Consider the following 15,120-nt stretch of genomic DNA (forward strand, 5'->3'; position numbering starts at 1 on the left):
TGGCTAGAGACTTTTTTGTTGTTGTGAGCAACTAATAAATCAAATGAGCAATAACAATTACAAACAAGCTCAGGAACAAGGTTCCATCATGTGAGATTCCCTAGATTCCCAAACTCTGTCCTCTGCACTCCATCACTTTTGCCTGGCTGTGTCCCCGTCTGCTCTCAGCTCCAGGCTTTCAGACCAGGATCTCCCCCAGATCTCCCTGGAGATCTTTTGAGCTTCACCACTGTTCACGTGCCTTTTCCGCTGCCTAGCTGAGTGACGCTGCACAGTCTCTTGAGAGAGCTCTTCCACAGCTTTTCAATCAATGGGCTGAGAGGATCTCTTAAGTAGAAACTGAATGAGAACAAAGCCACAGCACTAGAAGAGTTTTGCACCTTTTAGCAATGCCTTAATGGCTTGTCTCTTCCCTGTGGGATGGGGATGGCCCTACCATTAGGCAGAAGGAGACAAGTGCCTCTGGAGGCAGATGCTGAGGGACAGCAGTGGTTGCTCCCTGACGGAAGCATCCATTGGAGTTTGCCACACAGTCCTGCCTGGGGGTCCTAAATTAGTCTGCTGCTTCTGATGCATGGAGGACCTGTCCCACTTCCCAGTGCTGACAGCACATTCAACCACCCAGCCAGCCAGCTTCTAGATCAGCCTTTCTCAACCTGTGGATCCCCAGATGTTGTTGAACTACAACTCCAACAAGGCCAGAGCTCAGGGATGATGGGAGTTGTAGTCCATTAACCTTTGGGGACCCACAGGTTGAGAACCGCTGTTCTAGATGAATAGTGGGAAGGGGCTGCCTTTATGTCCTCCACCTCAGGCAGCAAAATATCAGAGGCTAGCCCTGCTGAGAGATCTCCCACATACAGCCATACTCTCTTCATTTACCTCTTTGCCAAAAGCAGGAAAGTTTCATGTTAAATACAGCCCAAGGGAGCCCGTGTGTCCCATACGAAGTCCCAACACGAAGTGTTATTAAGTTTATTGCTGCCAACCTGTGAGTGTTTTGGTGTGTGGGGCTGTAGGATTCATTCCTCATTTACCCAAAGGCATAGGAGGACCTTCAGCTAGTCCTGGGTCATGCTGGACCAGCTTTGAGAAACAGACCCGCATTCATGCCTGAACAATGCAAACAGGCAAGACGAAACCAATTGTAAACAGAGTGTTGCCCACTGAGATGTTTGCAGATCATTTGGGGACCTTCTGCGATAGGTGGAGACAGGTGCTCATTGTGCTGTTTTTGGGTGTCAGGAGAGGGAGAGGGCGTTTTTTTCCCTTCCACAAAAGCCACCGGGGAACATGGTTCTAGTACACCCACACGTGCGCACCCCAGACATACATACCTGTGGCTTTCTGAAGGTAAACATGCTCAGTTATAGGATCTCATGGGGTGGCAGCTGACATTCCCAATTATTTCCATATTTTGCCTCATTGGTTCTGGTAAATGCTTTTGAACAAGAAGAAGTTAAAACCAGGGCATTGAGAATAGGATTTCCATGAGCACCACTGTTTAACTATGCTCTGTGTTATTAAGTGCCATTAAGTCCAGAGTCTACGTGACATAACTGCCCTAACCACAGGACCAATGGGACAGTCCAACTGGCATGGACATTTTTGCAAGAAGGTGGTGACCTTGCTTCCTGACTTTTGAAGGAAAGGCCTCTTTTCTTCTGCTGTGGCCTTTCACGTCTGCATTAATAGTACTGCTCTAGTCTGCCTTAGTCAGACCCCACCTGGAGTCCTGTGTCCAGTTCTGGGCACCACAATTTAAGAAGGACATTAGTAAGCTGGAAGATATGCAGAGGAGGATGATTGAGATGATCAAGGGTCTGGAAACTAAGCCTTATGAGGAATGGTTGAGGGAGCTGGGTATGGAGAAGAGAAGTCTGAGAGGTGACGGGATAGTCATCTTCAAACATATGAAGGGCTGTCAAACAGAAGATGGAGCAAGCTTGTTTTCTCCTGCTCCAGAAGGTAGGACCCAAAACAACGGGTTCAGATGACAAGATAGGAGATTCTTACTGAGCCATAGAAAGAACTTTCCAGCAGTAAGAGCCATTCGACCATGGAATGGACTTTCTAAGAAGGTGGTGGACCCTCATTTGTTGGTGTTTTTTTAGCAGACGTTGGATGGCCATTTTTCATTGATTCTTTAGCTGTGATTCCTGCATTGCAAAGGGTTGGACTAGATGACCCATTGCATCCCTTCCAGTGCTACAATTCTGTGATCCTATGACCTTACGTATTGGCCAGCAAGGAGGAGAATAACCCAAATAGAGCCTGGCTGCGGCTCTGGTTTGTTTCTGCTGAGCCCAGACAGAGACTTGCCAGAGATAATGTGCCTTCATTCAAAAGGGCCTAATTTTGGCCTCCCTCCTGGGGACGGCAGCGATGAAGGGGGGTGGGCTGAACAAACCGAGGCCTGTGTGAACTGCATCTCCGCAGCCTTTGTGCCCCCTCCCCTCCTGGCAAGGCTTGCCAAGCCATGGGGTGTGTGTGACCACAGGGGAAGGCAGGGCCAGGTTGCCGCGGTCAACTTTGCATGGGGGTTGCAGTCAGACAGAGGGCACTGCTGACTGCGGGGAAGTGGAGGCTATTTTGGAAGGGGGAGACAAAATAAAAGTGGAATGTGCCCAAATGGATGAAGCAATCGCAGCCAGCATACTGCTGTTTTTATTCCAGTCATATGGCCTGCGGTAGGTGAGTCACCTCTTGACTGCAAGGTTTTGTAATTGCTGATGGGGTTATAGAGCCCTCCCCACACTTCTGAGTGCCCCCGGGGGGGTCATGTATCCTGGCATGACCCAGTCCACCAAACAGATCAAGAATGTCTCAGATGATGGACATTGTCAGACTTGATGGAAGGGGAACGTGGTTGTGCAGTTCTGATTAAAAACCTTGAGACTTTCGGTGTTTGGTGTGTGGAGCTACCTAGATAATATAAAAGATTTTGCTACAGGTCCGCGGAATGTCATGTTGGGTTTGGGTGTGAGAAACTGGTGGTGCCAGCCTGTGCATGTTTACCTAGAAGCATACCCACCAACATTCCTCAGGTGAAAATAGGCACATTTCTCACACCCCCCCAAAAAATGACCGTCCTTGACCCTCTATTTTTGTTCGTGCCCCCCGTGCAGAGCATTTCCTATCAGAAGAAGGGCGAGTGCCACCACACCAATGGGACACAGCACATGCGCCCTCCACCATCCTGAGAAAACCCTTTAATACAATACAAATATTTTTTATGAATGAATGAATAAATGAATGAATGAATGAAGGCTACTGCTACTTAACTGGGCATCTTCCCTTTCATTCCTCCCATCCTTGGTGCAGAAGAGATAAAGCCGTATCCAGCAAACGGAGTGAACGCAGCCTACCCGGAATCCCGCTATACATCAGACTACTTCATTAGTAAGTCTCCCTTGTTTTTCCCCTGTTGAGTACAAGATTTAGCACCGGAGTCCTTTCAACGTTTAAGCAGCTTACGAGGAGCAAAAGCACCGAGGGCCTTCTTGGCAGTTCCCTCATTGTGAGAAGTAAGGGAACCAGGCAGAGGGCCTTCTCGGTAGTGGCACCCGCCCTGTGGGTTGCCCTCCCGTCAGATGTCAAGGAAATAAACAAGTATTTGGCTTTTAGAAGACATCTGGAGGCAGGCCTGTATAGGGAAGTTTTTCATGTTTGAATGTTTTATTATGTTTTTATATCTGTTGGTGGCCACCCAAAATGGCTGGGGAAACCCATTCAGATGGGCGGGGTACTACTATTATTATTATTATTATTATTATTATTATTATTATTATTATTATCATTATTATTATTAAAGAAATGTGACTCCTATGGCTTATGGATAATAGCAAGAACTGCAATGGTTCTGTGAACTGCCCTGAGACCTCCGGTTATAGGGCTGTATATAAATTCAGTTAACAACAACAACAACAACGGTGCTATTTTTCTAGAAAAAGAGGTTCTGGAACTCTCCATAAATGCCTCCCTTAGAAGGTGCCAGAACAGAGTTCCAGAGAGTTCCAGCTAAATAATAATAATGCCCTGGGTGATAATATTCAGTTTGCGGTCTTCTTTCCTCTCTCAGGTTATGGCATTGAGCACGCCCAGTGTGTTCCTCCCTCGGAATTCTCTGAGCCCAGCTTCATCACAGAGTCCTACCAGACCCTCCATCCCATCAGCTCCGAGGAGCTCCTGTCTCTCAAGTACGAGAACGAGTACCCCTCCTCCGTCATCCTCCGGGACCCCGTGCAGATGGAGTCCCTGCCCACCGACTACTTCACAATCAAGCAGGAGGTCGTAACGCCGGATAATATGTGCATGGGGCGCACTAGCCGAGGTAATGGAACACTTTAAAAATCACAGGTCGGCAACCCTATCCCACATGTAAGAAGGAATGAGATTTTCCCAAGGGAAAGGGCCTTCCAGCAAAGGCTGGCATCGCCCTTTTTTTAGAAATTAAACCAAAGGCCTTGTTTGCTGGGGCCATAGCTGTCAACTTTTCCCTTTTCTTGCAAGGAATCCTATTCGGAATAAGGGAATTTCCCTTTAAAAAAGGGAAAAGTTGGCAGCTATGGTTGGGGCTGATGGGAGTTGTAGTCCACCAGCATGTAGAGAATGCAAAACCTGGGCTCTCTGGTTGAGTTATAGGCCCCTTAAGCTTCCCAAAGTTGCATTGTCTAGCAAGACACCTGAAACCTGGCCCTCCAGCTACCTTGCGCAGGTGATCCCTACCACACCTGAATTAGAGATGTTGAAATAGGACACAGCAAATATGTGGGCAGGCTTGCCAGCTGTTCAGCCTCCTCGCCTCTTTAGATTTAGTAGCTGGGTCTTCACTGCCAGCATCTCTGCCAGTGGAATTTGCTCTTAAGAGATCTTACACAACCCCAGCAGCTGCTTTCAGTCCGGCTTGGGAAATTAGTGAACTCGAGTGATCCTCTTATGCTCCGAGGTTGTCAGTAAAGAAGAAATGATTGAGCAACAGTCAAGCTGAGGAATTCTGGAGAATTCTCCGCGTCTCTCCCTTTTAAAAAACAAAACAAAACAAAGAAACCCTTCTGAATGTGTCTGGTTAAATAGGGGCTCACGTCTTTGACTTGTATAAAAAGTCATAATCTGCACAGGGAAGCCACAGTTGGCAGGTTTGGCATCTGATCAAGTGATCCCTAGAAAGACAAGACTAAATAATTATTATGCTTCCTTGGGAAACACAGAACAGTCGTTAGCAGGAAGAAAAGGTAGAGGTGCTTTGTGCTTCCTGTCCACATTCTGGTGCACCGAAAGGTTTTGGGCATATACTTAACATGTGAAAACATGCTAGAGTAAACCTGACCAGCATATCGTGAAGCCAGAGTTTAAAAGCCACTGGAGATGGTGAGTGCGTGTCAGGTTCTGAGAAGTTAGATTTAGTTGTTTGCTTTCCCAGTGCGTTTAAACTGAGGTGCTGTTTTTATTTCTTTTTTTAATTTGTCATATTGCCTGCTCTGTTTATTTATTTTGAATGGATCTTCCTTTTACTGCTCTGTAGTCACAAAACATCCCATTGGAGAACATAAAATCTGTTCTGAAGATGCGGGGTATAAATTATATAAGCAATTAAACAAAATCCCCATTGTTGCAATGGAAACATAGGACGCCTCCGCAGATGAACCTCAGGATTTGCCCATTTCCCCCAGTGAATCTCTAGCTTTACAAAAGGGCAGAGGGCTTTCGTATCACCTGCTGCTGGACCATCCAACGAGGAGGCGACCCTGAGGCCTTCTGCATGCAAGGTGTGCGATCTGCCTCTATGCTGCTTCGCCTCCTCTGCAGTTCATGGAGGGGGCTGGGAACTGCGTCTCCTTGTGGAGTGAAAGATGCAGCCCCCAGGACTCCCCGGGCAAAGTCGAGTGCTTCCAATGTGCATTGGGGTGGGCTTTGATTGTATGGGGTTGGATCCGCAGGGCCTGCCCCAAACCAAGCAGGGCTTCCATTGGTCTCTGAATCAGTATCTTCCTCAACCTTCACTCCACTTTAATATGGGGAATCCTTTAACCTGAGTGCAAGCAGGTTCTCCACTGCCATTTCTGCTTTGTTATTCATTTATTCCCTGTATATACCACCTCGTCTGAGGAGCTTGGAGTGGTGTGCGCAGTTCCCCTTCATTTTATCCTCACAACAGCCCTGCAAGGTAGGCTAGGCTGAGAGGCTGCATCCAGCCTAGGGTCACCCAAGTGGGCCAAGTGGGGACCTGAACCCTGACCTCCCCGAGGCCCTAGTCCAGCACTCTGACCACTAGGCCCCACTGCCTCTCCACCAACCTCGTTTCCTTCTCGCCTCGCAGGGAAACTCGGGGGCCAGGATTCCTTTGAGAGCATCGAGAGCTACGACAGCTGCGACCGCCTGACCCAGTCGTGGAGCAGCCAGTCTTCCTTCCAGAGTCTCCAACGTGTCCCTTCCTATGACAGCTTCGACTCTGAGGACTACCCAGCGGCCCTGCCCAGCCACAAGCCCAAAGGCACCTTCAAGGACTATGTTCGAGACCGGGCGGACATGAACAAGGACAAGCCCGTCATTCCTGCGGCCGCCTTGGCTGGCTACACAGGTGAGGCCCTGGGGGTAGCTGGGCAGACAAACTACAAACGTTGATCTCTGCTTAGTGCCCTTAGTTATGTTTAGTATGTCTGTAGTAATGTCAGATGTACAAAGTGCTTTGCCTGCACCATATCTATGCTCCTCAGTATGTTTTTTCTGGGGGGAAAGGTGCGGGAACTCACTGTGAACTCTGTCTGTCTGTCTGTCTGTCTATTGCGGACCCAGTCACAGTGCCAACCCCTGAACCCCAGGCAGTGGCTAAATGTAAGATGTGATTAAGAAACTCAAGCAGACAATGATCTGAATTAGAAATGGCCGCAACTTCATTGAGTAGAGATATCGGTGGATATTTTGGCTCTGCTAAGGGAACTGGGTTCCCCTGAGTTCCTGCTTTAAAAAATCCCTGGTAATCCTGACAAATAGTCCTACAAGGCAGGCTTGGAGAGAGCAGTTTGCCTTAGTTGCCTAGCGGCGCAAGCGAGATTTGAACTCGGGAAGCTGCAGTTCAGGGGCTGCCTTGTATGCAGAAGGTGCAGGACTGGAATGGCCAGGTATCTGAAACCCTGGAGAGCTGCTGCTAGTCAGTGTAGGCAGTACTGAGCTATGCGGGTGGACCAGCGGTCTGATTCCAAGATAAGGCAGGGATGGGGACCTTGTCAGGGCTCTCCAGACACTGCAGGACTGCAATTCCCACAACCCCCTGGCCAATGGGCATGCTGGCTGCAAGGGCTGCTGGGAGTTGGAGTCCAGCCACATCTGGAGGCCACAAGTGAGCCAGCCATGAACTGGAGCCTTCCTGGCTCGTGCTCTTGTGTCTGTAAATAGGCTGTGCCAGAGGAAGGGTGGGAGATGCATGCAGGAACATGTGTATTTATGGACGTTTACACATAACTGAGTAACAAATGAAAATGAATCGAAACCCTGTGACTCAACCCTGGGGAGCCAGCTTGAAACAGATTGCTAGGTTAACTTGCCGCCTTTGACTCCCGATGCGAAAGTGATACTTCAGATCCAGATACGAACAGATATGTGGCTTTGAATTGGGCGTGCGGAAGCACCTTTTCAGCTTGAAAGAAAATCTAATCGTTTACAAGCACCTATAAACTGACGAAAATCAGCCTGCAGATGGGATGAGAGGCTGCTTGTCTGTCTCTTGACAGATGGGGCATTGCGGCCCGCATCTCTCACACAGATATATGTTTGCACACTAAATCAGAGGAGAGCAAATTTCAGGTTTTCAGGGTTGTCCTTCTTTGCTAGAACCGCAATGCCTCAGTAGCAACCCTTGACTCCGTGAGTCAGGTGGGACGAGAGGAAAGATTTGCGCTTTTGACAAGTTCTCATGCGAGATTCTTCCTCCCCTCCAAGTGTGTTTGTGGGGTCGGGAGATCATTTTTTAGGGTCTGTGCACAGAAGGAAGTGGCTGGATGCTTCAGCTTCAAGCTGTGACGAGTGCTTTCTGTTTGCAGGAATAGGTGCTGATAAGAAAACTGGGCTGGGAGCGGGGTTCTGGAGACTGGCTCCCTTCAGCAGTGGGAGTATGATGATCTGAGCCAAGGGAGAGGAAATCTTGAATCGTTGCAAAGCTGCTGTAGACTTTGGGAGATTAGTCCACACCCCACATGGTGTGAGCGTCAAAACAATTACATTTAGTTATATTGTAGGGGCGGGAAAACATTTTTGGCCCAAGTGAATGTGACTCTCACCTTTGCTTGGTGGGCTAGTTTCTCCACACACCCTTCTCTGTCCTCCATCAAGCCAAGCCAAAGGCATCCCAGCCAGGCAAAAACAGTCACAGAGGGTGCAGGGTCAGGCCAGGGAGCAGTATGGCTTGTGGAGAGCAGGGCCTTATTCAGACTCTGGGCCTGATCGAAATAAACTTGCCAGGAGCTGCTGGCACCAAAGCTGGAAGCTGGCATAAGTGTAGTTGTTAAGAATGGGAGCTGGGAGCTGTGTTCAAATCACCTCCCCTATGAACTCACCAACTGAGTGTAAACAAGTCACTGTAGTCTTGGCCAGAGTTCCTTCATGTCCCCTGTAAAGTGGGGAGACGGTTGCCGCATTGTCTTGTCTTACAGGACTGTTGTGAAAACGACCGAGAGCATGAGATTCTTAATCTCAGGGTTGCGGGTTCAAGCCCCACCTTGGGCAAAAGATTCCTGCATTGCCCGGGGGTTGGACTCGATGACCCTTGTGGTCCCTTCCAACCCTTCTATGATTCTGTGTGTGAATCACTCTGAAGACACAAAACATGGCAGGGAAAAGCAAAGTCAGTATGTGAGAATCCTCTGAGTGAACATGGATGAAAAGCACATGGCATTTATTTATCTCTGCGATAAGCTAAGAAATGGGGCCCCGGCTGTGCTGCTCCTGCTTGGCTGCTTGCTTGGCTGGCAGAGAGGAACTTTCCTTTTTATCGCCAGGGGCCCCAACCCTCCGATGGTATCTGCCTTCGAGCTGCAGAGGTGATGAGGCTCAGCGGAAGGTTGGCCCACGTGGCTTTTGATGTCTCCTGTGGCAAACAGTCAGCCTCCTTGAGCTCCCTTATCTGCCCTCCACATCTTGACCTCATTTCACAAGTTGCCTCCTTTCACAAGTTCACAACGATCCTGCCCTTGGCTTTCTTCTGAAACGAGAGAATTCACAGAAAAGCTCTGTGGCCCCTGACTACTAGTTTGCTGCACTCGCTCGGGTGGTCTTGTTAGTTTGGGCAACTGGAAAGACACACACACCCAAGGTTGTTGGTGGAAAGTGGACATGCCGATTTTACAGGCTCTACCATTAGACAGAAAGATGCAGCAGGGACAGGGAGCTGTATGTGCTGTGCAGCTGCCTTGTGAGCCCCTAAGCTAACAGTAGGAGTTGCCCCGTTGCCAGGGTTAAAGGAAGGGGCAGTTCACATTAGCAACTTAAAATGCAGCAAGGTCACACACACACACACACACACTGCATTTCAAGTCATGTTTGCATAGGGTTGTTCAGGTCAGAAGGGGGTGGGGATGTCTTCACCCAACACCCATAGCCTTTGGGTTTTGCCCCTCTCCATAACCACCCAAACGTCTATTTGCGAAACCATCCTCTGCACATGTATACGTTACCACTCACTCACCCAGGTTTCTAGTTGGACTGAAGTGGGTTTGAGACCACAACACCTCCAACAGCAGTATTTGTCAAGGAAATACAGGATCACTATGGATTGTAGCTAACATAGTGTGAACCTAACAATGGGAGCAGACTGGATGCAGAGTAAGCGGTCATGTTAACGCACCTTCACAGCCGGAAGTCTGCTTCTGCTCATGGGATGGAGGAGGACTGCTTAGGGTGCCTTTTTTTGAAGGGGTGCCTGGTTTAAAAACTCTCCTTTGGAGGATGCTCACAGATACAGGGCCACCACTAAAAGGCCCTCCTGGTTTTGTTCTCCTCCCAGCATGGTGCCCAGATTTAGGAACAGAGACATGGAAAGATCCAAACTCGCCATCACCTGGGTCAACTCAAACTGCATTGAATTTCCCAGGAGGTTGTGAGCAACCACCTATTCCTTTGACGTTAAAGACAGAATTGCCATTACTTACATACTGCAAAGAACGAGGTGTGTCATAAGGAAGTTCCTAGCATGAGGTTGCCTTTGAGCCGACAGAGGAACCCAGAAAGCCAGTCCACGCCCTGCTTCAGTAACTTGGGTTCCACCTGCTTGAAGTTTGCAAATGAGAACAAAATTAGCTCTTTGCATTCATGGTTGGCCGATGTTGCAATTTTGCTTTACAGGCTGTCATTTTACCGTCTTGTCCCTTAGGTGATGAAAATTGCAACAAGAATAGTCCTACCGACTGCATGGGTCTTTAATAATACTAATAATTATAACAATAATAATTTTATTATTTTATACCCCACCCATCTGACTCCGTTGCCCCAGCCACTCTAGGTGGCTTCCAACATATAAAAAAACATAATAAAACATTAAACATAAAAATGCTTCTGATGTAAGCATGGCTCCTGTAAGCTTGGTAACATATGGATGCGATCTCCCTATCCTCCTCCCTAAAAATCAACAGAATCTCAAGAAAAGAAAAGAAAACCCATCTACATGGGACCCTCTTGCTCTCCCCTCAAACTTTAAGGTGGGTGCTTTCTGAGTCATCTTTGAAAGAAAAGGTTTCATCACCTTGGCTCTGATCTTGCCCATATCCTGAGCTGATGCAGATGCAGCCAAGAGCTGTCTCTGCTGAGGCCTGAGCAGAGAGGGGATAAGCTAGGACTGGCCATGTAGTTCCCACACCAGGCTTCTCCATTTCAAAGCAGATGAGAATCTAAGGGTTGAGGGACTCCTCCTGGCATTTCCACGCTCCTGGCTGGGTGTGCTAAAACGAAGGCCTAGAAATCTGCCACTCTGGGTGGCTTCCAACATATATAAAACATAATGAAACATTATACATTACACACCTCAGCCTTGATTGTTGGTCGGCAGTAGGTGAGTGGGACTGCACATCATAGCCATGGCATGCTCTGCCACACCCTGTGGGTGCTGTCATGGGTGGGTTGGAAATTAACGGACCTACGTTGGCCATGCCTATTAATTCCATTAGGTCTGCACTGAGTAGAACTGGCATTGAATGCAGCCCTTTGTTTACCTATTAGAGATGCAATAGGAAAGCATAACTGCCCACCAACAGGCTTCATGGTCTAAAATATTCTGCAGGAACTGCAGCAACACAGGTGTCCCTTTGGCATTCAGGTGTCTTCCCTCTCACCTGCGCATGCCCCACTCCGTCGCTCCGAAATGTCACTTCTAGGAGACGTGGGAATGGGTCACTCAGGGATGACATAGTTACCAGCTCCCAACACAACTTTAACAAGGCATTCCCAGAAGGCAAAAATAGAGCCAGTGTCTTAGCGGGAGGTGGGGCAGCAGTGCTAAACGGAGTCTGTGCATAGTAAACTCTGGCAATGGGAGCATCTGGAAGTGGTGCCTGTAGATGTACATTTGCCACACACCCACACCCAGAGGGACTTTCTCCTCAAACAGGGTTCCCACTGTAGTCCCCATTTCATAATCCGTTTGACGAGTCATATTTTCCCGGTGATGCCAGAGAATTCCTAGCGTGTGACTGTCTCCCGACGGCTGCTGCTCAAGGGCTCCCTTCACTCCTCTGGGGGCGAGACAAGGCCCTCCTTTGTCAGTTGCATTTAGCATGTGAGCCCCCTCTGGCTGCCTCTATTCTTAGCGCGTGGGGCTCCCTCTCCAGGACAGAGGTCAGCAGGCCGCTGTCAAGGGGCAGGCCGGAACTTTCTCCCTCTTCCTGGTGGGTGGGGAGGGGGTGATGCCTTTTGTGGTGGGCAGTGGGGGGGGCAGGTCTTGCCCATGCAACTGGCTGGGCTTGGCGGATCCTGCAATGGGTTGAGCTTGCCAGCCTCCGGCTTCCTTCCAAAGGCTTTGAGGATCACGTCACAAAAGGCAGCTTGTCGTCTGGTCCCGCAGCGTCCGTGTCGGAGGGGTCCTCCTGTTTGTAGTGCGTGGACTCTGTGTCTCCAAATGGCATGGAGGAAATCCCAAGGATCTTTGAGTTCCTGTAGAAATTGAAGTCTGAGGACTCTGCTTCGTTCAAGGTGTTTAAGCAGAGGTTAGGTGGCCATCTGTCAGGAGCTACTGAGCTATGATTCCTGCATTGCATAAAAAAAAAAAATCAAGACTTTTTGAGCTCCACTCTCGCTTTCTTCCTGCCCAGAACAGCCTTGCACTCTGCCTGCCTCTCCGAACCAGCAGGGCCTCAGTGGTGGCAGCCTCTCCTCCACCTCCTTGCCTGCTGTCCAGCAGCCACTACAAGCTGCCCAAGGGAGGAGTAAAAGCAGTGGCGATCGTGGAGAGGCAACAAGATGCTCCTTTGCTTGTCCTGCTGCGCAGGAGAAGCAACAGCTCATCCTCCTCTCCAAGCTGAATGGCAGCGGTACTGGCAGGGGAAATAGGGACATTCCAGGATCAAATCAGAAGCCGGGATGGTTTTCATAATTCTGACACTGTCCCTAGAAAGTAGGGACAGTTGGAGGGTATGCAAGCAGCGTATTATAACAAGGTGCAACTGAACTGGGATCTCTAGGCCAGGAAAGACTTCTTCTGAAAGTCCAGGGCTGAGTATAAAGGTGGTCAGAGGTACTCAGTGATGGTTGATGTCTTTTCCTTTCTCCTTTTCCTGGTGTTGTGCTTGCTGGTCCTCCTTGTGTTTGCTGTTAGCTTGCAGGAAGAGCAGGAGGCATGTGTGGTCCTCATCCTGCCTTGGCTAAGCCATGAAATCTTGGCTCTTGCTCTAGCTTCGCTTGGCATAAGAGAGGTGCAAACACAGATCAGGCAGCTCTCGCTAAACCTTGACTTGTTAGGAATGGAAATGCCCTGTAGCTTGAGATGCAGGACTGAAAGCTTTTTCCTTCAGGGCAGTGGTAGGCAGGGCCAAGGAACAACAGGTGCAGATTTTACCATCTTAGAATCGGCTAGTTCCTACACACACAGCCCTGCCCGCCCTCCATTCAGTCAAGCCAATAAAGAGGCCTGATCAGAGTTCAAGGACATATTTCCACCCAGGTGAAAACAGGAGAGAATCAGGGCCTGCAATGAGTTCCGAGGGCCAGTTGGCGAGGCTTCAAGGGCCACATTACACTCCTAGGCCTGGGGCTTCTTGCTTTTGTCCTAGGAAGCGATGGAAATTCGGGGCAGCCAGTGAGGACTTTGCTCAACAGGGCTGTCTGAATTAGTGCCGGTTTTGTTTTTAGCTTAGTTTTGCGCTTGCCTCAACATTTTGCCCCAACTTTGTACCTTCGCTGTGGATTTGTTGGTGGTAAATTAGAAGCATCTGCTGTTACTGTGGTTGCTGGTGTTGTTGAGTGGGCTTGATTCCTGCCCTTCCTTGTTTCATTGTTTGCTTTGCAAAATAGCTTTTAAAAATTATGAATGGAAGGTCATTGATTCATCGTTCACCCACAAGAGGGGTGAGTGCTCTTGCACTTGAGTCCTGCTTGTGGGCTTCCCAAGGTCATCTGATCATCCACTGTGAGAACAGGATGCTGGGCCAAGATGGGCCATTGGCCTGATCCAGCAGGCTCTTCTGATGTTCTTGTCAGGAATAGATCCATGGCATGGAAAGGCAGGATCTTCAGGAGGCCAACATGTTCCCCGGGACTGTGGAAAAAAACCAAGGCCGTTGCTGTTTTTTTGGAGTTGCATGTCCAAGCTAGCTGTGAATTTCTCAGCATCTTGGAAACCCAGCTCATGGGAACTTGGAAGGTTTTCCTGGCTGGCTTTGCCAGGCTGGTTTAGATGTGGTCCACATGGCCACAAAGAACTTGGCAGGCTGAAACCAGCGTTGAAAGGCCATTGCAGAGGAGGGTCACATTAAGTTTAGGAAGCTATTTCCTTATACTGAATCAGACCCAAGGTCCGTCTGGCTCAGCAGTGCCTTCACGGACCGGCAGCGATGGCTCTCCAGGGCTTCAGGCAAGGAATCTCTCCCAGCCCTTACCAAGAGATTCCAGGGACCGAACCTAGAACTTTCTGCACTCCAAGCAGATGTTCTGCCCCTGAGCTATGGTGTCCCTTAAGAGGCAGGGGAAAAGGAAGAAGGCAAAGTGTTTGAGGTGCCTGGATATTGAACATCAGGAATAACTTTCTGGCTGTAAGAGTTGTTCAACAGTTGAGCAGGCCCCCTCGGAAGGTGGGCTCTCCTTGGAGTTTTTTAAGCAGAGGTTGGATGGTCATTTGTCCTGGATGCTTTAGCTGAAGTTCCTGCATTGCAGGGGGTTGGACTAGATGTCCCTCAAGATCCCTTCCAACTCTACGATTCCACGATGCTGGAGGGGAATGGCAAATAATATTGGCATTCCCTGACAACCTGGAAACCACAGCAGACCTCAGGAGAAGTTGCCCGTCTGCTCTTGAGTGCTGCTGAGTCAAAGAGATGAGTGTGGGTGAGGGGTGTGGCCTAGAGAGAGTTCTGAGGGCCGGACACAGAGGGCCGCATTCAACTCCTCCCAGAACCTGAGATTCCCCGCCCATGATTCAGTGTGTCTAACCCAGTCAACCAAAGTAGACAGGAGGTGACAGACTGTCAGCCCCTCGGTGTGTTTGTGTGTGGCTAGAGACTGGAAACTGGGGGTGCAGCTGACACTGGGTGCCCGGAAGTGGGGGATATATAAAGCACAAGCCCTGTGAAAGAGAGGCGAGAGCCAGCCACTCCTGCTGGCCTATTTCTGGGGTCTGCCTCCTCTCACCTGAATAGCCACGGCTCTGACTCACTGGCTCCGAGCATTCTTGCCCGGGGAGTTTTTGCAGCTTGCTCCTGCATCAACACGCCTTGGATGGAGGCCAAATAATTTCCATACCTGCCTCCTCTTTATCACATCTTGGTAAACACTGCCAGGGAACAAAAAGTCAAGGTCAGGGGAGGCGGCTGGCAAGACGCGGGGGCAGCAGCGTGCCGGAGGTCAGGTCTCGGCCAAGGGCCCTTTTTTCGGCAGGTGGGAGGGGAGGAGGCCCGTGCATCAGGGAAATGCTGCCTCCTTTGCCCA

The 15,120-nt window shown here is 49.5% G+C and overlaps 1 protein-coding gene across 2 annotated transcripts in view; it reads left to right on the forward strand.

Moving 5' to 3' along the window:
* The window catches only part of ETS1 (ETS proto-oncogene 1, transcription factor), a 98,913-nt gene that overhangs the window by 79,964 nt on the left and 3,829 nt on the right, over positions 1 to 15,120 (forward strand). For both annotated transcript variants that reach the window (XM_081889927.1, XM_081889928.1), the window contains 3 exons: positions 3,325 to 3,402; positions 4,082 to 4,333; positions 6,320 to 6,580. In XM_081889927.1, the coding sequence (XP_081746053.1) occupies positions 3,325 to 3,402; positions 4,082 to 4,333; positions 6,320 to 6,580 (591 nt within the window). The remainder of the gene's footprint in view (positions 1 to 3,324; positions 3,403 to 4,081; positions 4,334 to 6,319; positions 6,581 to 15,120) is intronic.

The sequence above is a fragment of the Podarcis melisellensis genome, assembly GCF_964234715.1.
Source record: "Podarcis melisellensis genome assembly, chromosome: 15".
NCBI lineage: Eukaryota > Metazoa > Chordata > Lepidosauria > Squamata > Lacertidae > Podarcis > Podarcis melisellensis.